This window comes from Muscardinus avellanarius (genome assembly GCF_963383645.1).
Source record: "Muscardinus avellanarius genome assembly, chromosome: 13".
NCBI classification, from domain to species: domain Eukaryota; kingdom Metazoa; phylum Chordata; class Mammalia; order Rodentia; family Gliridae; genus Muscardinus; species Muscardinus avellanarius.
This window is the reverse complement of record NC_137799.1, coordinates 10,727,754-10,754,506: the sequence shown is the minus strand read 5'-3', so window position 1 is coordinate 10,754,506 and position 26,753 is coordinate 10,727,754. Positions and strand designations below refer to the sequence as shown.

Sequence of the window (26,753 nt, the reverse complement as noted above, 5' to 3'; positions counted from 1 at the left end):
AGTTTTTAGTCAATCAAACTGGGTACAGGAGGGCTTCATTTAGATAGAAAAAAATAGCTAAAGAACAAATACTTAAATAGCAGCCCATCTTCTGAGTCAGGTATATCTTCACCAAGACTGTTAATTGCAAGAGCAAGCATCACAAATACTCCCCACTATGCCTGGGCACAGGAACAAAAGGGGCCAATTCCAAGTAGCTCATGTAACAAACAGGACCCACGCTTCCAACTATGGAACATGGGAATTGCCACAAGGAGTCTGGTCGCATTCCCATTTCCCCATAAGACTCTCAAAGGGAAACGTGGCCAAAAAAAACATGGCAGAACTTCAGACTGACAAGAAATCTGAAAGAAAAGCCAAGCCCCAAGCAAAGCCCTGGAAGAGCTTCCCAGTGGTAGGACAGGCTGGGAAGAAGCCTGAAACCCAGGCTGGGCCCAACCAGGTGGCTAGCTCTCCACAGGGGCTGGGGGCCGATCTCAAAACCAACCCAATTTGCTTCCCTAACACAGAGACATCTCCACAACCCTCCTCTCCATACGGCTTGCTGTTTAATCCTTGACATTCCATTTGTTAAAAAGCAAAAGCCGATGCTGGTCTGGCCAGCACAACCATCCATTTTAACTTGGTCAAGTTCTTGCTATCGAACAGCAGGCCTGAGAACTGTCAAGCTAATTTTACTGAACACTCTGTTACTGAATCATGCCTGTGCCCTGGCCGTTCTTTACCTTGGAAGCTGGACCCCATCCCAGAACAATCTTTAAAAGTTTATTTTACTGATCAAAGCAAAATAAGAAATAGCTCTTTTTAAAAAACTATATTTAGGGAGCGATGCAGTAAGTGATACTTTGGCAAGAGCACTGAAATGTAAAGTGCCTTGTGCGTTTAAAAACTTGGGGGTATTTGCTCTGGCGCCAGGCCAGTGTGTGTTTGGAACAAATGCCAATCAACCACGCTCAGATCTGCCTTCCCCGCTTTCTCCTCGGAAGGCAGTGTGCACTCCATCTGTGACAATATGTCGGCGATGGATGAGTAGGGCTGGAAAAGGAACACAAATTCTTTGGTCCTGATGAACTAGTCCTGGCCTGGACCTCATGAACTCCTCCTGTTGGATCTGCCTGGGTTCCTCCTGAACCACTGCAGATTTGGGTCTGCTTATAAATTGCTTACATTCTCTCCTGAACTGCTGCTCGCTGATAGCATTACTTCAAGCCAATACGTTCATCTTTTTCAGCAAAAGCAGACTAAAAGCTCAAAAGGAAGCCTTGTGTTTGGACTAACTTCCATAAATTAAAAGTGTCCTTTTAAAAGATTTTTGAACGAAGGAAAATCCCCAGTCTGTATTTTTCTGTCATTTTACCAAAATGCACCTAGGTGACAAGGTTAAAGCAAGCAGAGGAAATCCCTGGCACTTATCATCCACAGGCATTACTGATAAATTGTGTGGTGGAGGAATAAAGGATTACCTTCTGTATTTTTTCATTACACTTTTCTTTTGTTACAGAATACATAAATCCATTGTGGCACAATGTAATATGTATCACCATGCTACACCTGCGGACGCTTCCGCGGCTGCCATGTCTGTGCAGTCAGGAATGATAAGTGAACCACCCGTGAATGTTAACGATAGTGATCATTCTGAGGTAACTCGGCTCTCCATCTTCCTTTACAGCCTCCGAGCTGCAGCCAGGGTAGCAGGGTTCATGAGAGGAAGATGAAAACACCAGCAGGGGAAGGGGTGTGCAGGGCGCTCGACGCGCCTCCTCGAGTGAGCGGCATCTCACTCTGGGGTTCCATTTCTGTAAAAACGTGCACGTTAAAAGGAGAAAGGGGCTCTGCCCTGCGTACTGCACACAAGACAGATGTAATGAAAGTTTCCTCAGGTCTCGAGCTCCACTCCCTTTCCTCCAGACGAACACCAACTCTGAATCTGGTTCCCTGTTCAGAGTACCACTGGGGGCAAAGCGGGCAACAGTTGGTTTCTAAATAAACATTTACCTCTCTAAAATGGAAGAGTACAACTAGGTATGGTGGCACATGCTTGTAATCCTAGTACTTGAGAGGCCGAAAGAGGAGGACCCAGGTTCAAGGCTCGCCTTAGCAACTTAGATCCTCAGCAACTTAGTGAGCCCCTGTTCTAAAAAAGGGGTGGGGGGGGGTAGAGGGTATAGCTTGGAGGTAGAGGTAGAGCGCTCCTGGCTCAATCCCCAGTACCATAAAGCAACAACAACAACAACAAACAAAATATGGAAGAGTACAAAATGTCAGTGGTTCTCCTTATCTATCTAGGGGCTACTGTTATGTTCCTCTTTAATAAATGGAAAGGGAGACTTGCCACCACAATTTTCGGCTTGACTACCAAACATTCCAGGTTTTATGCCTCGTTTCTTTACATTTAGTGTTCTTTACGGGCTTTCTAAAATGTCTATTGAAATACATCTTTTAAAGCTGCTCTCATTTCACAAAGGGCACTGGGCCTGACAGAGATGACAACAGCCGGAGGGAAATGCATGCTGCCAGTCTGCCCTCCCTTCCCGTGGGCTGTGGCCTGCACACAGGTAACCAGCCCAGAAGCACAGGCGGGCCCCGCACAGACCCCGCTCGGAGCCTGCTCCCTTTGTGGGCAGGCAGGCAGGCAGATTGCCTCCCAGGAAGGGCGTTCCGGGGATGCCGAGCAAGCGGAGGCCGCTGCCTCCCCGCAGCTCTTCAGCTGCCCGCGCTGGTCCAAGATGAAACTCCACTCAGGGAGCTGACTAAATGCTGCCAGGAGCGCTTCAGTCAATTCACAGCCAGGCCCTGTCAAGTCTGTAAGCACTGAAAAACGCACAAGCATTTTAAAAAGAGATTACTCACCAGAAGAATTCAGCTCTATGTCTGTGCAAGGCCACCGAGTTACCGCACAGAAGTTCTGATAACAGCACCAAGCCAATACTATGGGCATCGCTCTATGAAGTAGTAAACCAGGGTTCTAATCCTGAGCTAATGAGGGAGACATGCAGACAACAGGGCACAGGTCTTCATCTGAAAAGCAGATTCTCCACACAGGGAGGGACACAGGTAGAACCAGAACCCGAGAAGGCAGCGCGCTGGACGGGTGCAGGGGCCGGGAGTGAAATCCTGCTTCCATGGCTAACCAAAAATGGCGCCCTAGCATGCGAGAACTCAGCTGCAGCCATGGACAAGGAGGCCACTTCCCTTCAGAACTGCACGAGCACAAGCACCTGGCACAGAGGCGGGCGGCTAGGAAAGGGGTTCCCCAGTGTTAGTGCCATCTCCTTCCTTGACCCAAGCCATGCTTGGTCATCACAAGAGGCCCCGCGCAGCCCCTCCCTCTGCGACCTCCTGCACAGAGACTATTTATAGGGAGTGGATCGCAGCGCTCATAACTGGAACAGTTGACTCAGGGGCATTAAAACGTGAGATCTTCTGGGGCTGGTGGCAGTATTCAGGGCACTGTCAGCAAGCAGCCTCACCCGCTTAGGCACCCACCCTCCTGAAGCTCAAAGGAGACATCCTGGGCTCAGATTTCAAAGCTTCCTCGTTGACAGTGTGAACCACACTGGCTTGGATGAGAATGGTGAAAGTTAAAAATCATGGTAGTATGGCAGATAAATGCAATGAGACTTTTTTTTTTTTTTTTTTTTTTGGTGGTGGTACTGGGGTTCCTGGAAACCCTTCTACCTCTGGGCTACACTCCCAGACCTATTTTATACTTTTTTATTTGGAAACAGGGTCTCTTAAGGCAGCACGGCTGGCTTCGAACCTGCGCGATCCTCCTGTCTCTGTTTCCCAAGCGCAGGGATTACAAGTGTGGGCCACCATGTCCGGCTTATTAAGAGCTTTTTGATTTGCATAGTACACAATGCACTATGTAAGCATCAAAAAATAACAGCAGCAATTACTATTTGCTGAATACTTACTATGTGCCCAGTGATGTTTCAGGCATTTATAAAACATCTGTATTAACTTGTTCAATTCCAAAATACATACTATTATTAGACCATTTTGCAGAAATAGGCTAGGGGCATCAGGAAACTTACCTGAGGTCACTCATCCACTAAAGTTACTATTTTGGATTCAGAAACCAACAATATGGTCCCTATGTAGCAGCTCAGTTCAGTGGAGAGAAATGCCAACAAACAATCTTAGTTCTCTGAGATAAGCTCAAAACTGGAGGCAAGCTCAGGGTGCTGCTGAGATAGAGGGGCACTTAACCCAGCCACGCAGAGGTGAGAGAGAGAGAAGCTGCCTAGTGGGGAATGGCACCTCAGAACACAGCTGTGGATTGCCACTGTACCATGTCAAGAAAGACAGTGGCAACCCGGAGGCAGTGGAGCCAGCGAGATCTAGAGGAAGTGGCTGGTCTGGAGGCCCAGCTCTGCACTCACTGGGTGAATGACATGGTCACTCTGACTTCAATTTCTCATGGACAAAAGGAAATGATAATAATTGTTAGACTGTAAGATTGTATTTATAAAATGTTTACCATATACAACTCATTGAATAAATACTTATAAGTAACAACCATTATATCATAATAACTATGGGCTTTTCTTCCTGTATATGAAGAAGCGATAGTGATGCGCCGGTGAGAGCAGTTGACATTTACTGACCACTTACTTTACTTCCATTATCTCCCTTAGAAGGTAGGCGCACTATCAGTCCCATTTCAGAACAGAGGAAAGTAAGGCTTGGCCAGGTTAAGACATTTGCCTGGAGTTACACAGCAAGTTAACAAGTTACACAGCTGGTAATAAGTCCTGAGGAGCCAATACTTGACCTAGATTGGCCCAACTCGGAAGCCTGTGTTTTTACCCTCTCAATAGCTCAGAAGGGAGGCTCACGACCTTTAGATTAGAAACACTGACCAATCTAGAGAAAAGGTTCAGCTTCCCCTGTAGCACATTCAGTTTGATATAAACGTTCTGACTCTCAGACTGACCGTTTGACCTACAAGACCCTTTTGTAAAGACCTTGGAGCATGCCATGGTTTCACAAGCCACAGTCTCTGTTTCCAGAAGCGGGAAAAGGCCACCAGGAGCATCGCTCAGTCCCCTGGTCCTGACTAGTTTACAACAGTGACAGAGACACTACTGCTGTCCTGCTCCGCCCCATTTCTATGCATGTTCATTCCCTAGCACTTCAGGGTCGAAACTAAAAATATATGAGCAAGAGAAAGCTCTGTAATAACACCAGCACGCATGCTTTTAAGTAAGTCCTTCGGGTATTACTTGATCCACAAAGAGAGTTCATACTGGTGTGAATGCCACAGTTTGTTTCCCCTTGCAATGACCAAAAAAATTTTTTTAAAGATCAAAGCGTATTGTGTGAGCATGTGATGTTTGACATTGGACGAAGTACTCTTTTTCAAAACAGACATTTTCCAAAAACATAACTCGCTAGACTAATGGGCAGTGAGAAGCCAAAATGACTGCCCTCCGCCTTCTCCCTGTGTATCTTGCCAGAGTCCTTGGGACTTGCCAAATCCGGTCATGCCTGCTTAGCTTGCTCGACTGATTGTGCCAGAAAAGAAAATAAGACACAGATGTATTTGAGCTCTTTGAGATGCCAGTAAGAGAGACAGCTAATGGCTTCATTTCGACCCTCCCCTTCCAGCTGGGCACAGGTGGGGGATAATGAGGTCCCTCTCCCTAATCAAACTCAATTATTTACTACTCTATAGAACCGCAAAGACATTCACATTCAGTTCAGAATATAAAACACACCGTGGGCTACTTCCAACCACTGCCACTGGGTATTTATAACAAACTCAAGTGGCTAACAGTTTGCCTTGGCAGGAGTCTAAGTGTGTAAAGTTTTGCAAACTGTTTCTGCTCAAATATGTCCTACTGAAATGGGGTCCCAGGCGGGGTTCCATAACTGTCAGGTCAGTGAACTGCATAACATCTGAGAATGTATTCACCACGCAGTGCAGACAGGATCTGGAAATCAAACGCTTCGTTCTATAGCAACCTTCTGAGAAGCATCACAGTTTTTCAACAGCAAGACTGACATTGTATTAATAAACATTACAAGTCACTCTCCTGACATGTACATAGCAGCAGCTGACAGACTCCAACATAAGCTGAGGGAAGAACAGAGGAAATCGAAATGAGACATAGTAACTAAACATGGCCAAAGGGGGTGTATCATGAAACAAATCACATTAACGTCAGAAATACGAGCCCTAAACTTTTAGAAGATGTGGCCACAAAAGCAACAATCGGGTATAATTTTTGGATACCAAACTGAGTTGATGGCTATCTAAAATGTGGCCTTTTATTGTAGGAACAAAGCTGGTCCTGGCACAATTTCAAAAGACAGACATTCCAGTGAGCAAAGCATACACAGTTAGCTTGTCTGACCTTTAAATCCTTAGAAGTATGTAATTAATGCTTTCTATCTTTATTACTTGCTCGATATTTGTCACTTTAAACAGACATGAAGAAGAAGCTTTTCTTTTCTCTAGACAGCAGTTGTTGCCAAAAAGGAAATCAAGTCAGATTTACAAATACAAAATTAAACAGGCTGCATATGTTACATTTCCATACACGAGGACAATCTGGACAATGAAAATGTTTGCTAATACAACAGAATGAATGGAAACAACACACAGTTGGTCCTCTATGACTGGAGCAAACAATAAATAACCAGGATCATTTATACACATATTGTCAGGCTTGGTTACAAGGAACACACACATTTTCTTTTATTTCTGTTTCTATTATAGCTTTGCCCCTTAACAAACTGTGTGACCTTGGGTAAGTCCCTCTCTCTGACCTTCAGCTTACATATTATAAAAATAAATTGCTCATAAGGAATAAATGAGATGTCTGTTAAAAGCATGGAACTAAGTTTGTAAAAATGCCCTGCTTTAAGCTAAGGATGCTCCATTTAAAAAAGGTTTGGTCACTTGGGTATACTTCGTGGAGATACCATCAAGAAAATAAACGAAAACTACAGATTGTTTTGAAAAGCCCTCCTACAGAAAAGAGCCCATGAATCTGGGGCAGCAGATGACTTCCACAGTTCGGACCAAGAGTAGCCAAGGCAGTCTCCTGGAGGGCTCTGGGCAGCCCAGCTTCTGGTGCAGGACCTTCTACCCTCCACTCATGGTTTTATGCCCAAACAGCACACCCTAACTGGGTTTCAACTGCCTGCGGCTCTTGGTTACAAATGTCCTTCTCCATGTTAACTGCTCTTGCTGACCACTGATCTAAGGATTCTGTCCATTCTATTGGCCTCAACTTTTCTTTCCTCAACCCCTTCATTGTCGCTCCAGAGTAGGATCCTGGTGTGAAATGTTAATGTCAATACAGGTAATGTGGTGCCGCCATCAGAGCTGCTTTTGTCACTGCTGTCTGTGAGCTCAATTAGTTTTTGATTGCATTAGGCCACCGTGGAGCTAGAAGGAGATGCCAGGGCAGGCCCCTCCCTTGTCTTATGTCTAGAAAATCAGTAGGTCTTGGCTGGTCATGGCTGCTAAGAGCACTTCTCCAGATGCAGACCACCATCTGAGACCCAGCTCTTTATCTGGCCAGTACAACACTCTTCCATTTCCTCCCTCTCCCCCACATACCCAATATCCAACCATATTCAGTGACTACACTCAAAAAGTAGTCCATAGCCAGCAAATTAGGGATTTCTCTTTATATCCACATTTGTTCTGTCCAAGATCAAGAACAATGGATACTTAGACATCCACTTGCAGATTTGTCACGTAGACAGTTCCTATCACCCAAGCTCCCAATTTGAAAACTGTTAAATGACTCTACCCTCTTCCCTCAAAGAACTGGGCCCAAGGGTTTCCTGAGGCCCAAGGATCTCAGAGGGGAAGGATGGACCTAGGCCTGACTTAATAAGAATAGCAGGAGACTTCCAACTCCACGTTCTTTCTCAGAGAACATTTTCCCATAGGAATTCATTTAAGTTAACTATTACACTTATGTTTTTGGTACTGGGAATTAGAATCCACTGGAGATTGGAATCCAGGAGTGTTTTGCCTCATCCTGGCCCTTTGCCTCATCCCTGGCCCTTTTGATCTTTTGTTTTAAAACATGGTCATGCTAAGTTGCTGAGTGTCCTCAAACCTGTGGTGCTCCTGATTTAGCTTCCCAAGTACTGAGATTATAGACATGTACCATAGTGCCTGGCTACTAGTTATGCTTTTTAAAGTGTAAGTAATTATAAAATATAGCCAGGCTTGGTGGCGCACACTTGTAACCCCGGCATTTGGGAGGCTGAGACAGGAGGATCACAGTTAGCGGACAGTCTCAGCTACTGAGTGAGTCCCTTTGCAATTCAGTGAGACCCTATTTCAAAATAAACAATAAAAAATAGGGCTGGGGATGTAGCTCAGAGGTAAAATGCCCCTGGGTTCTATCCCCCTTACCTAAAAATGAAATTATAAAATATAACAAATTACTAGCTTCGCATTATGGAATGAAGGAAAAAAATTTAAAATTTTTTCTTCCCTTTACTTTTTGCCAGGCTGGAGATTGAACTCAGAGTCTCAGGCGCCGCTCAGCAAATGTTCTGTCACTATGCTAGATCCTGAGCCCTAAAAATTCTTTGTATGAAGAAACACAGATCAATTTTCTAATTTTTCTATAATGAACATGTACTGTGTAACAAAAATAACCCAGATGAGGTTTGTTAAACTCCATTCACACATTATTGTAGGTTGTTCAGACTGAGAAATCCGACAGAGATATGAATAGCAACTGGGTAAAACTTCCTACATAGCAGGATCTGAGCCAAAATTAATCCTCACAGCAGCACTTCCTGAGGCTCAAGGACCCCCAGGAGTCAACAGATCAATTTTCAAGTTGTTTCAGAATTTTAAATTTTGATTTTTGCTAAATGATGAGATGTCCATCATTGTACTAAAAGCAAAATAAACATGTATCCCAAGCCCATGCCCACTGCCTCTGGTCGTCTATGCTATCTTATTCTACCATGGCAGAGCTGAGTTACAGAAACTGTATCACACAAGCTCAAATATTTACCATTTGGCCCTTTGCAGAAAGTTTGTCAACCCCCCAGGGATTAGCTGGGGAGATTTAACATCACTACTAATAGACTTAGTAAAAGTCAAATGGCACCACTGCCGAACAGAGAAAAGTGACAGGAGAAGCCTGTGGGCACAAGGTTCTCTGAACCCGCTGCTCTCTGGAGAATTTGTGCTCTTTAGTGCCTAAGTTACACTGTGCACAGGTATCAGTCAAAGGCAGCCCACCCATGTGTAGACCAATTAACAACAGCACAAAGCGGGTGAATGGCCAACCTTCCTTACTCACTGGATGGAAACAGAGGAATGGGATTGCGCCTGGGTACAAGACTTTCAGTTTTGAAACAAAGCAAGTCCTGGACAAACTGACACAGATCAATATGCCAGCAAAAAGCCTGGTGGGACAAATGCAAAGACTCTTCTAGTAGAGAACATTTAAAATTCAGGGGATCCTGTTAGTGGCACATAGCTGTAATCCCAGTACTTGGGAGGCTGAGAGAGGAGGATTGTAGATTTGAGGCCAGCCTCAGCAACTTAGCATGATTCTGTTTCAAAATAAAAAATAAAAAGGGCTGGAAGTATAGCTTGGTGGTTGAATGCCCCTGAGTTCAATTCATAGTACCAAACAAACAAAATAAAACAAAAAACCCAAAACAATTTGAGAAGGTACACAATTGGCCTATTAAAATTATGTACTAGTTATTAAAAACACATTCACTGTCAAATAATTGGTAATCACACTTCATATGACAATCAAAAGACTCCTGTCAACAAGTAAAACATTTGTCACTTCTGAGGCCAGAAGGCAACCTATGGCCTCCTTGTATTCAAGTCAGAGCCAGGGGAGAAGGTAAGAGGACTCAGAAAGCAAGGTGGGACACAGCGTTTGACTAAGCGTCTTCCTGGCAAATCACAGATGCCTGAAGAATCACCTATTCCTTGGGCGAGAAGCCCTCTTGGTGCTAGGGATTAGAGAGATTTGTTTATCTGAGCCATTCAGGTTTTCACGGAGTTTATGGTGCTGCTACTCATTTGAGGAGGTCTGTTCATAAGAGGGTTGATTTGAAAGGCTATAGATCCCAACGTCCATCACCTGCCCAGTTTCGTGTTATTCCAGTTTGGCTCTTCAGCAAAGCTAAGCAACGTTCGCCTGAACTCGGCCTCTACACGGCAGAAATAGGAAGTAAAGGAGGCAGCCAAGGGATCTATCTCAGTCACCCACTCAAGAAATACGTGTGGCAGGACTATCTGTCACGGCACCGGAGCTGTGCGGGGCAGCATGGACACAGATGGTCCAGGCCCTGCCCGCTAAGGGTTGTTTTATTAGTAATAACAGCAGCAGACACCAGTGTTTTGTATTCAGTCTCACACCTGATCTATGAGGTAGGTTTTATTGCTATTGCCATTTAACTGAGCCATGGAAAAGGACCTCACACCCTAAGAAGGGCAAGGTCAGGGTCAGCGATCAACAAGTGTGGCTCCAGAGGCCACCGTGCTCTAAACTAATGTGCATTCTAGCATCTGCTCACTGTCAGCCTTCCGACGGTGGGATTCACCTGACTAAACCAGCGCAAGAGCTCTCCAGCCCCCACCGCCCCCCAGTGTGAGCAAGGGTATGGATGCTACTTCATTAGTTAGAAATAGGGCATCCTTAAGCTTCTGAAGCTGGCCCCAAACCTACAACTGTCATGTCTCAGCCTCCTAAATACTGGATTTACAGGCATGCGCCACCACACCTGGCTGGCATGGACTTTTACATCAGGCACTGGGTCAAGTCCACGCCCGAGAACTGTACTGCTCAGCCGGTTTCCACATCTCTAAATTGGTCATAATTAAATCTGAACAATAAGCCGGGTGTGGTGGCACACATTTGTAATCCAAGTACTTGGGAGGCTGAGACAGGAGGATCCGGGTTCATGGCTAGCCTCAGCTACATACTGAGGCCCTCCACAACTTAGTGAGACCTTGTTTCAAAATAAAGAACAAAAGCTCATTCGGGAGGCTGAGACCTGAGGATCGCGGTTCGCGGACAGCCTCAGCTACTTAGTGAGGCCCTCTGCAACTCAGTGAGATCTGGTTTCGAAATAAAGAAAAATAGGGCAGAGGTGTAGCTCGGAGGTCAAATGCCCCTGGGTTCCATCCCCACACCTGCAAAAAATAAAATAAAATAAAAATAATAAAGAACAAAAACTAAGGCTGGGGGTGTAGCTTGGAAGTAGAATGCCCCTGGTTCAATTCCCATTACCACAAACAAAACACCGAACAAACAAACTCTGGACTATAGCTAGATGTGGTAGCACATGCCTATAGTCCTAGTACTGGGAAGTTGAGATAGGAGGATCACAGGTTCAAGACCAGCCTCAGCAACTAGTGAGTCCTTGTTTCAAAATAAGTAAAAAGGGCTAGAGGAATAGTCAGAGGTAGAATTCCCCTGGGTTCAATCCCTAGTACCACCACCAACAACAAAAATTGGGCCATTCTGCAGTTAAATGAGATAACATATCCACAACTGCCCCTAGTATAAGTTCATTCTTTACTGTCAAATGTACTTCTCTCATTATGCTTCATCTCAGTGTCTTTGTAGCTACTCCCTGTCCCTTCTCTATTGAGAGAGACACGGGAGGAATGGGGAAATCAAGGAACGGAGCCACAGCTTTATTCATTTTGCTGGATTTCCTCTCTGAAACAGTGGGCATGTTCCTGAGGCCGCTGGAGGTCTCTTCTCCGTCGTATCTCTGCAGATGCTTTTCTAGCTTAGAATATGGACCAGAGAGGTGGATGGGAGGTTACTGAACCAAGAAAAAACATCCAGGGCAAATGGTCAGCAATCTGCACTATTTCACCAGACAACAGAGAATGAGAAGAAATGAAAAATTTACTAACACTTTTGTTCTGACTGCTCACATATAAAGACTTCACTTTACCTCGTGTTTTCAGAAACATTCCAGACATGTCAAATAAACTCTCTTGAACTTTAAAATAGAAAAAGATTGATAGGGGTTTATGTTTGGGAGTAGAAACACAGGGATGGGGCAATTCAGGAAAGAAACAGTACTGAGTTTAAAGCTGTTGGTTGCTGTTCTCCCCAGCCCCTCCTTCCCACCCCTCGGAACCCCAGCTCCTCCCTGGAGAGGTGCATCGACCCCAACCCAGCTCCACCAAGAATCACTGCCTTAAAAAGTTCTTCTGGTTATTAATAATCAATAAGAATATAAGTAAAAACCATTAAAATGCCATTGCTGCCACCGCCTCTTCTTTATTCTCCTTTGGGCCATGTGTGCTTTGTGGAATTGGAGATTGAACCCAGGGGCATCTTACCTATGAGCTACGCCCAGCTCTTTTTGTTGTTGTTTTGAAACAGGGTCTCACTATGTTGCTGAGGCTGTCCTCAAATCCTCCTGTTCCAGCCTCCCATGTATTGGGATTACAGGAGTGCACTGCCACATTTGGCTTGTGGTGTTGTTAATTGAACCGACGACCTTGAGCATGCTAGGCAAGCACTACACTGAACTAGATCTCTAGCTTCTGGATACAACTTTTTTTCTTTTCTTTTTCTTGGAACTGGGGATTGAACCCAGGGACATTCTATCTCCAACAGATACCCCCAACCATCCCCACACACGTTATTTGAAAACAAGTTTTGCTAAGTTTCTGAGGCTGGCCTCGAACCTGCAATCCTCCTGTCTTAATCTCTCAAGTACTGGGATTATAGGCATGTACATGCCCAGCAATGATGACAATACCTTGTCATGGTAAGACTGACACATGGCTTTATGAATTCTGTCAGTAGCACTATAAATTGGTACATCTTTCAAAAGGCTATCTATTGATAAAAAGAGTCTCAGGCTAGGGATATAGCTTAGTGTACAGCACTTACCTAACATGTATAAGGACCTGGTTTCTATCCTCAGCACCAGAAAAAAATAAATAAAAATGAAAGCCTAAAAACGACTTTACTCCCTGATCAATAATCCTGCTTATCAGAAACAATTCTAGGGAAGTTTAACAGAAGAAAAGGACAATGACTGTCATTACAGAATCACTAAGCCAAAACAAGGAAATAACCTAAATATTCTATGATTTCTCTATTATATTCCATATATTGCTAATCACATTTTAATGATTTATTCAACAGTTGTCTCCTCACTTTAATCTTGATGAAGGAAGGCTGTCTCTGTTTAGATCCCTGGCACAAAGGTAGATCACAGAAATTAAGAACAAATATTGAAATATTTATCATATAATATTAAGTAAAATATGTATATGCTAGGAGTGAAAACATAATCTATATATCCATGTATAGGATTATACAAAACTGAAAATAGCTATAATAATGAGGTCACTGAATAACTTTTAAATTATTACTTTTTTGGTTTGTTTTTGTGGTACTGGAGATGGAACCCAGGGGCTTTCTACCCCTGGGCTATACTCCCAGACCTATTTTTTTTTATATTTTACTTGAAAATAGGGTCTTACTAAGTTGCTGAGAGCCTAAGTAGCTGAAGCTGGCTTTGAACCTGAGCAATCCTCCTGTCTCAGCCTGCCAAGTGCTGGGATTATAAATGTGCACCACCATGCCTGGCTTAAATTATTTTGACTATTCTATAAAGTTGCTGTTTTGATGTTTTGGAAATAAAAAAGCAGTAAAAAAGCAAAAACTGCTGTTATATACACCAAATGGGACCTCAGGGTGGGGCTGACGTGGCTACTGCCACAGCTTGAGGAGGGGCTCCCAGCTCACCCTAGACACTCAGTGTTCTATCTTTGTTCAAGGTAGGAAGACCTGAATATTCATATATCATATATACCAGGATCCCATTTCTGTAAAAACCTCAAGCAAAAGCAGTATGTTTAAAGAGATGGGGAAGAGTCCTCTAAAGCAATCCCTCCTCAGGATAATGACTTTGCTGGTTCCTAACAGCAGGGGGTGCCAAAGAGATCGCTATTGTTCCCAGGAGATGGCCTGTGGAGGCCTAGTCAGAGACACTGAGGTTCCAGTGAAGCTTTCTCTTACCCATGGGGGGCTTCAGCAGTGACAAAAATTACTTTGTATCTTCATTAATTTCCAATACTTAACATTTCCTTGAATGATAAGTGGAGGCCACAAATTATAGTAGTATTAGCCGTTTCAGTGACTGCCATAGCAGAAGTCCTAGCTAACAGCAGTTGGTGGAAAATTCTCAAATACCATTTGTGCTCATTACCACTTTGAACAACAGATCTCAGGAATTATGGTTAAATCTGCAGCTAGGTCTTGGGTTTGTTTGTTTGGGTATGTGTGTGTATTATCAGGGATTGAACCCAAAGGTGTTTATCTCTGAGCTATACCCTCAGCCTATTTTATTTTTTATTTTGAAACAGGGTCTAAGTTACCCAGGCTGGCCTCGAACCTGTGATCCTCTGGCCTCAACCTTCCAGTTACTGTGATTATAGATGTGCAACACCATGACTGGCCTGGATCTTGCTATTTTATCTACTGGTAAAGTGAGACATGTTAGTATATCACAAACTTGTTTGATAATTTGATTACTTTAACTATAGAATTCTTAGCCGGGCATGGTGGTGCACACTTGTAATACCAGTACTTGGAAGGCTGAGACAAGAGGACCGCAGGTTCATAGCCAGTCTCAGCTACTTAGGAGGTCTTCTGCAACTTGTGAGATCATGTTTCAAAATAAAAAATAAAAAATAGGGGGCTAGGATGGAGCTCAGTGGCAAAATGTCTGCCTGGCAATGCACCACCCTGGGTTTGATCCCAAGTCCAAAATGACAAAAAAAAAAAAAAAAAAAAGTCCCCCAAGAATAAAAAAATAGGTCTGGGGATGGAGCTTGGAGGTAGAATACCCCTGGGTTCAATCCCTGATACCACACACACACACACAAAAGTAAAATAGAAAAATAAACATGGAATTCTTTCTTATTCCAGTAAATAAACATGGAATTCTTTCTTATTCCAGTGAATTTTATTTTATGCACTTATATATACTTTTCAAGGGATTTTATGGTCATAGGCTTTAACTGGACTGTCAAAAGTAAAGAAAAGGTTAAGAACATCTGTTCAGTCTAAAGAAAGGCACTGAAAGGAAAAATGAAATTTGACCTGAACAAAGCTGGAGAGAAAAATATTTTAAGTCACAATAGGAAGTGGCCACAATATACATTTCAGTTGGTTTGGATTCCTTAAAGAAGAGTAAGCAAGCCCTGAAGTTTTGCTTCACGGGTCCCAAGTACAAGAGTTCCCAGAGGCTTACCAGGAGAGATGAGTTCCAAGTTCTATCTTAAAGGATTTACTACTGCAAAGAAGGCTATGGGCAACCCAGGAGCACAGGCATGAAATGACAATTAAATGCCCCCAACTTTCCTCTGGAAGTAATCATTGTACTTGGACTCTGCACATCAAACATTCATTTGATGAACGATACCAAGATCAGATTGGAAAAGCTAGAAGGCAGGGATGGCATGCTGAGATAAACAAGAGTCGGTACTCACATTCGAACAAAGAGGGACTCTTTGGATGTCAGACCTGGAGATGAATACTTTTCAACCAGGGCCAAAGTACTGAAGCCAAACTTATGAATGGGCTCATTGGAGTCCAGTGGGGGGAAATCCGTGTCTACCTCCCCGTCGTCCTCAGCAATGTGCAGGCAGTAGGCACTGACGTTGTCACTGAAAGGAAAACCATAAAGGTGAGTAAATACTAGGACAGGGCCAGAACCAGGAGACCAGAGGGAATGGTGTACAGCAGAAGCCAGGACACTGCTGCTATCTACCCCAAGCCTGTGCGGTTAGAACCCCCAATCTTACTTCGCCGGATAGGGAGAAAAACACATGGCAGTGCAGAGGGGAAAAATGTAGAATGAGGGTTTTGACACTAATTTTCCAACAGTTACTAAGTACCTGTTCTAGATGAGACACAAAATTTAATCCTTGAGATTTTATATTAGCCCTAAGGGAAGCTTATCATATAGTAGGGGAAAAATAAGCACTTATACAATCCATCATTAAATATGAACATAACTATAAATATAGGAAAATTTATGTGAGGGGAAATTAAGACACTCCCTGTGTTCTAGCTCAAGGGAAACACACAAAGTAACCAAGATAGACATGTCATTCTTATTCCCACAAAAGTAATGCTCACAGCAGGATCTGACTTCAAACACCATGGAGCCTTAGCATAATAAAAGCACATGGCCTGATTCATCCTGACATAGGCACCTGGGCCTCTCCACCACTTCTGGACATTTCCCACTCTCCTAGAATGTCAAGCCAGTACTTCCAGATTCCAGCTCTGCCCAATTTAGAATCAAGACACATCTCCTGCCGGGCGTGGTGGCACACGCTTGTAATCCCTGCGCTTGGGAGGCTGAGACAGGAGGATCGCATAGGTTCAAAGCCAGCCTCAGCTACTTAGTGAGGCTCTCGGCAACTTAGTGAGACCCTGTTTCCAAATAAAATATAAAATAGGTCTGGGAGTATAGCCCGGAGGTAGAAAGCCTCTGGGTTCCACCCCCAGTACCACCAAAAAAAAAAAAAAAAAAAAAAAAAAAAGATATATCTCCTCTTTCCTTGGGGGAAGCAAAAAATCCATTTGTTCAAAACAGGTGGAAAGCTAGACCAACATATAGACACTTTTAAACTAAAATCAACTTAAATGTATTCAGATATCTTGCTCCAAAGCTGAGTTTGTAAAACTGCAAATCTGCTAGCATTCAGAAGCATGCTGGCTTCAGAAGCAGAATCTAATAGTTCACAAGGCGGCAGAATTTTAAATTCTGCAGCTTAAATTTGGAGTTTTAATTACATGATTGATGCTTAAATTAATTAATTGCAAAGTGTATGCTAATTGTTTAATTGCTTGCTTGATCTATATAGATCATTTTTTGGAATTAAATGAGTTGATTTACAAAGTTTATTGATTGGATGTGACAATGAATTATTTCACTGACTACCTGATTTGCAATTTTCCCAATTAATTCACAAATCTTTAGCTGCAACTCTGCTTATTGAGAGAGTGTTACTTCAGGTGATCTATACTCAGTGATTCTGTCATGGCTAAGAGATATTTATTATATAAAACAGGTAACAGGGACAGATTAAAATTAATGGAAACTGTAAATTCACTAAATGGATGGATAACAAGAAAGTAATCTGGCTATGTTTGTCACTATAAATTTCAATGTATTTGCAATGCTGTTAAGAAATTTAAAGTTCATGTCTGAATGGTATGGGAAACTTTTGGATTTTTGCAGCAGGGTACCAACTTAACCACAAAGTAATTTAAAAACAGAAGAAAGTAGATGAAAATACCATAGTAAGAGCTTTGTGGCTAGAAAGACTTGAATTCAAGTCTCAGATCCATGGCACATAGGCTATGTGTTTTCAGAAAACAAATTTCATCTTGAATTTCAGTTACCCTTATCTATATTAAGGGTAAATTTACCTAATTCAGGAGTTGTGAATATCAGGTAAAATTATACCTACCCACCTACCTACCTGATAAATAGGTAGGTAGATAGATAGAGGGGGTAGCATACAACAGAAGTAAAAGTAAATGGTAATACTACGATTATACTAAAATCAGATGGAAACTAACAGCTGTATTACTACATAAATGGTGGGTGCATATTAGAGCACCAATATAACAATGACACCAAGCAGCTTTTCCCCGGTACACACGCCGTTAGCTGGAGTTAACATGCCCACTGTGCTCCAGCCTTGGGGCGGCTGAGCCCTAGGATTTAATGAACAGGGCAGACATTGATGGGACAGGCAATAGACAGCACAGATTATTTACTACCATGTAAATCAACCTGAGAAATGTCTGTGATTCCTCAGCACCACAGAGGTTCAAGGGCAAATAATAAGCCTATTGATCAAAGCAGAAAGCCAAACACTGGCATCAGAAGAATTCCGCTTTGGCTGTCACAGTACATCCCCAAGCCCCTCAAAACAAATTCAACAAATAGCACAGGCTAACAGGGTGTGGTGGTGTAAGCTTGTAATCCCAGTACTTGAGAGGCTGAGACAGGAGGATCATAGGTTCGAAGCCAGCCTCAGCTACTTATTGAGGCTCTCTGCAACTCAGTGAGACCCTGTTTCAAAATAAAGAGTAAAAGCTGGGCGTGGTGACACACACTTGTAATCCCTGCACTTGGGAAGCTGAGACAGGAGGATCACATAGGTTCGAAGCCAGCCTCAGCTGGCTTAAGAGACCCTGTTTCCAAATAAAATATAAAATTGGTCTGAGTGTAGCCCGGAGGTAGAAGGCCCTTGGGTTCCATCCCCAGTACCGCAAAAAAAACAAACAAACAAACAAACAAACAAAAAAAAAAAAAACCCCACACACCAATAAAAAAAATAAAGAGTAAAAGCTGGGTGTGGTGGTTCACACTTGTAATCACAGTGCTTAGGAGGCTGAAATAGGTGGATCACACAGGTTCAAAGCTAGCTTCAGCTACTTAGTGAGGTTCTCCACAACTTAGTGAGACCTTGTTTCCAAATAAACTATAAAATAGGACCAAAAAAAAAAAAAGAGTAAAAATAGGGCTTTTGGTGTATCTTGTAGGTAGATTGCCCCTGGATTCAATCCCTAGTACCAAAAAAATTATATACATTATTTTAAAAATTATTTATATATTGTACCATTATGTACCACATATGTAATTACATGCATATTATGTATCACACTAATTAATATAATAATCAATACCACATATGTATTAATTATGCATTACATATATATGTATTACATATATATTATGTATTAGTAACACATAATATTTTATGTATTACTAGTAATATATAATACATATACAATTATATACATATATCTCTCTCTCTCTCTCTCTCTCACAGGCTAAGAACTGAGAGCAAAAGGGTTTACTGCTAAGTGCTATGATTCTCTTCAGTTCTTAAATACAACGTGTACAATCATTCAAACTCAGTGACACCGTCAGCAATTCAGCAAGGCTTCATTCCAAAATAAAAAATTAAAAGGGCTGGGAGCATAGAATGCCCCTGGGTTCAATCCCCAGTAACGCCCCCCAAAATAATGAATGGACAAAGTGCCTACCCTGTGCTGCAGCGTGTCCTGAGCACCAAGAAGACAGCAAGAAATAAATGATCCTGCTGTGGCATGCAAGACTGATGGAAATCTCTTCTGGGTCATCAGTAAAATTTAGCAGCAAACAGTGCTCTAACCCCTTAATTGAAAATCTGAGGAGCAAATGACTGACATTCCATATTCTATGTATGCACGTACTGGTTCCTTTGTGCCTTTGTAAAGGAATCATTAGTAAATGCAACCGCTGGCATTTTTGACTTGGTAAACTGCTCAAAGCCTGGAATGGTGGGGTGTATCTGTAATCCCAGAACTCTCAGCTGAGAGAGAACTTTGCAAGACTGTTGCAAAATAAAAAAATAAAAAGGGCTGGGGTGAAGCTCAGAGGTAGAACACACCCAAGTTCAATTCCCAGTACCCCCCAAAATCCCCCCAAGCAAACAACAAGAAAGAACTGCTCAGCACTCAAACGAGCACTAACAGAACTATGGCTATTACCTTTACTCACTGAGTACTTCATGCCATACACTGTGAGAAGATATTTTGACAAATAAGCTCAGTAAATTTTAACAGCAATTCTGTGAAAGCGTTATTATAATTTCTACTTTCTGTTTTCCATTTCTATTTTATAAACTAGAAAACTAAGGCTCAAAGGGGTTAAGGGGCTTGCTTGAGGTCAGACTGGCTACGAGCGACAGATTTGAGATTCAAAGCCAGGCGGTCAGGAGCCCCTGCCCTTGAACCACCCTCCTCCGCCAACACAAGGTGCTTAGAAACCCATGCTTCTATGGAAATGCCATACTGGCATTCGATGAGGAGGAGGAGGCCATGATAAGTTCCTATAAGCATTTTGGAACCTAGAGAGATTTTTTTCAACCTCCTCACATGTTAAAGGCAGCAGTGAGATCTGGAGAAGAGACCAAGTTGGTGACTGTCTAAATAAACAGACAAAGCTGGTCAAAGAACTCAGGTCTCCCTACTTTTGTTCCATAACTCTATGATCATGACAGAAATAGGGCATTTTTGAAATGGAAAAGAAAACACAGGAGCACTGGTCCGCACCCCAGGAATCCCCAAATACTGACACCTGGAGCTAACAACATAAGTAAAACGGGCATCTTCTGATGACACTGGTGGTAAGAACAGGGCTTTTGTAGTCACATCTGTCTTTATTACTAATTCAACAATAACCAGTGGTGACCAAATTTCTGAGTGCCATTTTCTGATTTGAAAAAAGCTTTCCTTGATTTTTGTAGGAGAATCACTTGGGTCTCTGACAGAATCCAAGTGAATCTCCTTTCTGGTTTTACAGAACTCAGTCAATATTATTTCTACATATCAGTTGTCACTTTGCTCTTTTCCTACTTATGCACCTAGGTTCTCCTAAAGAGCAGGGATTTTCTATTGTCTCTACATGCTTACTGAAGAGTAAAATAGCTTGCATTTAGAAGGTACTTAACAAATATTTGTTAAGTGAATATATGAATGTGTAGACTGAATCACCATTAAAAAAAAAAAAACCTAAAGGGTATTATTAATGAGGTATGTGTTAATGAGGAGACAGGAAGTAATAAGCTTTCTTTTTTTTTCTTTTCTTGCTTTTCACAGTGATAGCTATTAACCAAATGGGGCTTTCTACGCAATGCACATGTGTCAGAGACTGTAGCTCAAGACAAGGAGAAAAGGTAGTGCAGAGGTAAGGGTGAAGGTGGAATGTTTATAGTCCATATGTTATCCCACTTTTTTTTTTTTTTGGTGGTACTGGGGTTCCTGGAAGCCCTTCTACCTCCGAGCTACACTCCCAGACCTATTTTTACATTTTTATTTGGAAACAGGGTCTCCTAAGCCAGCATGTGCGGCTGGCTTCGAACCTGCGCGATCCTCCTGCCTCTGCCTCCCAAGCGCGGGGATTACAAGCGTGCGCCACCACGCCCAGCTGCTATCCCACTTTTTAGTGGGAGTGAGAAACATTACAATTGCATATGCATAAAAAGACTAGAAATAAATGTACCAAAATATTTACAAAGGTTATGCACAAGAACTTTATTCTAATTTTCTATACTTTTTAAATGTCCTATGTATGTATAACTTGCATTTTCCTTTCTTTATATAATATTTATAAGGAATTTTACCTTATGACAAACATTTTAGAAATACAAAGAAGTACAAGGGTTTGTGTGTGGGGGGCAGATTTCATAAGGATTGCTTGTCCTAGAAACCCTCAGCATTTCCTGCCTCACCTTCATCCCCAGATAACCACCCCAGTGGTCACTCTATCAAATTCTGGAATTAGGGAAAAAATGATTATGTCTCCCACATGAAGGTTTGGAAGGATTAAATGAATTAAAAATTCATCACACAGTGTCTAGCATGAAAAAAGATTCTTATTTTGCCAAGATTTCTTCTACTACTCTTAAGCTTCTGATGACAGCGAAGCATAGTAAATGGTATGAGGCAGAAAAACTCAGAACTCCAGAGTTTTTTATTTACCACTAAAGAAAAAAATGATCAAAAGAGTAATAAACAAGTACAAAATAAGTGATCCAAAAGAAGAGGTTTAATTTTAGAGTTGGGTTGGCAAGGGAGGAATTCTTTGAGGGATCATGAGGCTACAAGTGGACTGGAAGTTTGAACAAAGAATGGGCATTAAGTGGAGCCTGTTGCCAGGAAGAGACCCTTGGAGGCCACAGGGGAAGGAGATGTGGAAACAAGCCTTTCATGAGCATAATAACTAAATTTTACTTTATGTTTCATCAATAAGATTAAAATTTTCCATTAAAAAAATTTACTTCATTGAATTGCTGACCAATATTCATTTTATGTTCAAAGGCTGGTGTGGTTTCTATGAAGCGACAGAAGCCTGTAGCCCATATATAGATGGCATTTAATCCATATATGAAAATTCAAGAACATTCCAGGAAGCATCCCAGATTTTACGAAATGTGATCTGGCATGTTTAATTTACGTACTCATAAAATTTCACCCATCCTCAGAAAATGAAAAATATGCTTAAGTATGATGACCATAAAGATGAATACTGCCGGGCGTGGTGGCGCACGCTTGTAATCCCCATGCTTGGGAGGCTGAGACAGGAAGATCGCGCAGGTTCGAAGCCATCCGCGCGCGCTGGCTTAGGAGACCCTGTTTCCAAATAAAAAAATGTAAAAATAGGTCTGGGAGTGTAGCCCGGAGGTAGAAGGGCTTCTAGGAGCCCCAGTACCACAAAAAAAAAAAAAAAAAAGATGAATACTTATTGTTTTGTTTTTAATAAAAAAAAAAAAGAACCCATGATTCTGAAATCTCCCAAACTCTTAGTGTTTGGGCTTCCATGTTTACTGTAGTAACAGAATCAATATTAAGTGTGTCAGACATTAGCAAAAAAAAAAAATAATAATAATAATAAAAGATCCTCAAGGGGTATAGCTCAGAGTTTATCTCTCTGAAGTTAGGGGGGAAAAATTAAGACTGCCACGATTTCCTTTCACAACCCCCATAAATGGAAAGTAAAAATTAATAAATCACACTATAAAGTTAAGACACAGAAACCTCACATGGAATAGTTATGCCCAAAGTCTCTGGCAAAGAAGTTATAGACAGAAAGGGCCCACTAATTTCTTTCTTTCTTTCTTTCTTTCTTTCTTTCTTTCTTTCTTTCTTTCTTTCTTTTTTTTTTTTTGGTGGTACTGGGGTTCCTGGAAGCCCTTCTACCTCCGGGCTACACTCCCAGACCTATTTTTACATTTTTTTTTTTTTTTTTTGGAAACAGGGTCTCCTAAGCCAGCGCGCGCGGCTGGCTTCGAACCTGCGCGATCCTCCTGTCTCTGCCTCCCAAGCGCGGGGATTACAAGCGTGCGCCACCACGCCCGGCTTTTCTTTTTTTTTTTTTTTTTGGTGGTACTGGGGTTCCTGGAAGCCCTTCTACCTCCGGTATACACTCCCACGGGCTACACTCCCAGACCTATTTTGTAACCTTTTCATTTGGAAACAGGGTCTCTTAAGCCAGCAAAGCTGGCTTCGAACCAGCACAATCCTCCTGTCTCCGCCTCCCAAGCGCAGGGATTACAAGCGAGTGCCACCACACCTGGCAGGCCAACTAATTTATAAGTAGAAGAAAGCCCTTCATATTGCTCTGTCTGAGTTCCTTTTTGGACAGTTTCTATCGAAATGTCTTCAAATTCATTGATATTTTCTTTTCCTCTTTTACTTTTATTTGCATGTATTTTTTACTGAATTTATTCTCATGCCAGTTGTTGTTTCTTCAGAGATAACCTCCTCTCTGGTTCAGGAACAATTTGTTCCTTACCAGTAAGAATCATCTTCATGTGCAGGAGGCACTCACGCATGGGTCAGTCTGCCCTTGAGTGCCCTAAGTACAGCAGCGCATGGAGGGTGGGTGGGGGTTGGCTCACCTACATGTGTTCAATAGCCAGAGAATCTACGCCTAGACCTCTAAGTTCAGCATTATTTTCTACATTTCTAAGCATGTTCAACAAAACTCAATACTCTTGTTGGGACAGTGACCCTGTGTCCAGCCCCACTGTGTAACCTGGGCACATGTACCAAATGCACCACTATCATGCCAGAGTGGCTTCTTTATAGTGACAACTTTCAGAAACTCGTAGCTGGGGTAGTTTTGTAGGTGTTCTTTTCTTTTCTTTTCTTTCTTTTTTTTTTTTTTTTGTGGTACTGGGGTTTCTGGAAGCCCTTCTACTTCCGGGCTACACTCCCAGACCTATTTTTTATATTTTTATTTGGAAACAGGGTCTGTTTAAGCCCTCGCGGCTGGCTACGAACCTGTGCAATCCTCCTGTCTCCGCCTCCCAAGAGCGGGGATTACAAGCTGCGCCAGCACACCCGGCTATCAGTGCTCTTAAAGTGAACATAAATTTTATTTTTTTGGTGGTACTGGGGGTGGACCCAGAGGCTTTCTACCTCCGGGCTATATTCCCAGACCATTTTTTTTTTTTATTTTATTTGGAAACAGGGTCACACTAAGTTGCTGAAAGCCTCACTAAGTAGCTGAGGCTGGCTTCGAACCTGTGCGATCCTCCTGTCTCAGCCTCCCAAGTGTGGGGATTACAAGTGTGCGCCACCATGCCCGGCTCAAAGTGAACATAAAATTTTAATCTCTTGATATGCATGATATGGGGGGTTTGGGTCAAGAGTAGTAAAGCCCTTTTACAGATCACTTCAGGCTGCTTACAGGAAAAGAGCCAAATCACTGATATTTCTAGGTGTTATTAATCCTCTAGTGCAGCTTTCATTTCAGATATTGTGCTTCTCATCTTGAGAAGTTTTATTTGGGTTTTGGAAAAAAAAATATCCTTCTATTTCTTTCTTCATCATGTTCATTCATAGTGCTGTTATATTGATCATATGGAACATGCCTGTAAAAGCAGTTTCAATATACTTATTAATTCCATAATTTCTACCATTTCTGGGAAGTCCTTTTTATTATATGAACTAGAGAAAATCTTCAAATTAACTTGGTAGAACTCTGATTTTCAGAAACTCATAAATTCTGTTAAAAATTGCCTTGTAAACATTAACTCTCAATACCACTACGAAAAGGATCTTTCAGAAATACAGATGTGAAGCCAGGATTGCAGTTCGAGGACAGCTTCATCAGCTACTACTTAGTGAGGCCCTTTGCAACTCAGTGATACCCTGTTTCAAAATAAAGAAGGAAAATAGGGGTGGGGTGTAGCTCAGAGGTAGAATGACCCTGGGTTCCATCCCCACTACCACACACATACACTAAAAAAAAAAAGGAAAGAAAGATGTGACTGTAACCTCCATTGTGCGTGTGTGTCTCTCTGTGTGTGTGCATGTGTGTGTTTTACTGGGGACTGAACCCAGGGGTGCTCTACCAGTGATCTGTAGATCTGTGTATCGCAGCTCCCCTTTTTACAAAATTTTAAAACAGGGACTTAAGTTGCCCAAGACAGTCAGACAATCTCCTCCATTCTTTTTTTTTTTTTTTTTTTTTTTTTTTTTTGTGGTACTGGGGTTCCTGGAAGCCCTTCTACGTCCGGGCTACACTCCCAAACCTATATTTTATATTTTTATTTGGAAACAGGGTCTCTTAAGCCAGCACGGCTGGCTTCGAACCTGCGCGATCCTCCTGTCTCCGCCTCCCAAGCGCGGGGATTACAAGCGTGCACCACCACGCCCGGCGTGAGTCTCCTCCATTCTTAAAGCCTTTAACTATCTCTGGAATAAAGTCAAACGTCCATCTTCTACTGTACTCTTCCCTATCTTCAACCAATCTCCTGCCATTCCAGAACACACCTCGGGCTCCCTCATGCGCGCTGCCCACTGCCGCCAGCTTCCTCAAGTCTCTGACAGCTACCACCACTGTTCCTGCAGGCCTGTCTGCCTGGAGGCACTCTTCCTAGCAGTCAGCTAATCTGGAGCTTTAGTTCCAGCATCAGACCCACTGAGAAGGCTTCCCTGATTCCCACCCCGCCTTCCAGGTCTCCATTTCAGGCAGAACCAGAAAAGCCCTTCTCTGTACCCCCACAGCATCTGGATATCTACTGTTCTAGAAGTTTCAATGAAACTGGGCTAAAGATGTGTGATCTGGTGTCTGGGGATAGTGCATATAACATGTAAAAGCTTTATGGAAGGAAGGGCAAGGGAAGAAAAGGTCTTTTAAATGCTAGGTGTCCCTGACGCTATCACAGGAACAGCCTCATTTGTGTGCAGCACAGTTGGTACAAGCAAGGGAAACAGAAGCAGACCTAGGTTCAAATCCTGAGGCCGTTACCTGCTCTCCCCTGTGTTTTTTTTATCCTTCTCTTTCCTTCCCCTGCCACTGGCTAAGAACACGGATGATGAGGACAGTAATCTAACTCCCTGATCCTCAGTTTCTCTCTTGCAAAAGCATCATTACCTAAGGAGTGAGACAACACAGCTAATGTGCTCAACACACTGTGTGACACACAGTGGGCAGCCCACTGCCTTCACACCTACCACCCCCTGCCCAGCAGTGTGGCGGCTCTGGCACTGTAAAGCAACAACACCAGGGTCTCTTGCTCCCCAGCTCAGTGAAGAAACTGCTTGCGCTAACTCCTCTTATACTTAAGCTCATCTAACAGGATGCTCTGCATCGGGCGAAGGTGTAGACTCAGAGCCTGTCTCCGCAGACAGCTGCAAAGGGCTGCAGCAGGGAGGGTGGGTTGTTTCAGTCCAGACCTGTCAGTGTCCCACGTTCTCTCATCACCCCAAAGAGCATTCATTAAGCTGTGCTACAGCCTGGGGAATACAAGCCCTAAAAGAGACATGGTCCTGGCACCAAGCTCACATCTGTGCTGCTACTTCCTTATCACACATCTCTTAGATGTCTCCTAAGTAATATGCCTTCATTACATCTCAGACTAAGCTCCTGGCTCACCTTTTGACTTTGTAAGACAGCCTGTTTCACCACCACAGCCACACAGCTCCACAGTGACAGTAAGGCCTTTCCCTCTTCAGACTGACACATGCTGGAGGCACCAGCTAATATCTCTATGTAGCCAACTCCCAAATCCGCATTTCCAGTTAATCTCTTTGACCAGACAAACAAACAGCAATGACTACTTGAAAACTTCTTTTAGTTACATGTAGCAGAGCCATTTCAAATCAAGAGGCAGAGACCAGACTCTTGCCATCTCTGTCATTCCTCTTCATGCACTGAGCCAA

At 42.8% G+C, this 26,753-nt stretch overlaps 1 protein-coding gene across 4 annotated transcripts in view; it reads right to left on the bottom strand.

Annotated features, from left to right (window-relative positions):
• Positions 1–26,753, bottom strand: part of MAPKAP1 (MAPK associated protein 1) — a gene marked incomplete at both ends in the record, with an annotated part of 219,768 nt that overhangs the window by 103,596 nt on the left and 89,419 nt on the right. For all 4 annotated transcript variants that reach the window (XM_080708642.1, XM_080708643.1, XM_080708645.1 and 1 more), the window contains one exon: positions 15,497–15,673. In XM_080708642.1, coding sequence (XP_080564768.1) covers positions 15,497–15,673 — 177 coding nt within the window. The remainder of the gene's footprint in view (positions 1–15,496; positions 15,674–26,753) is intronic.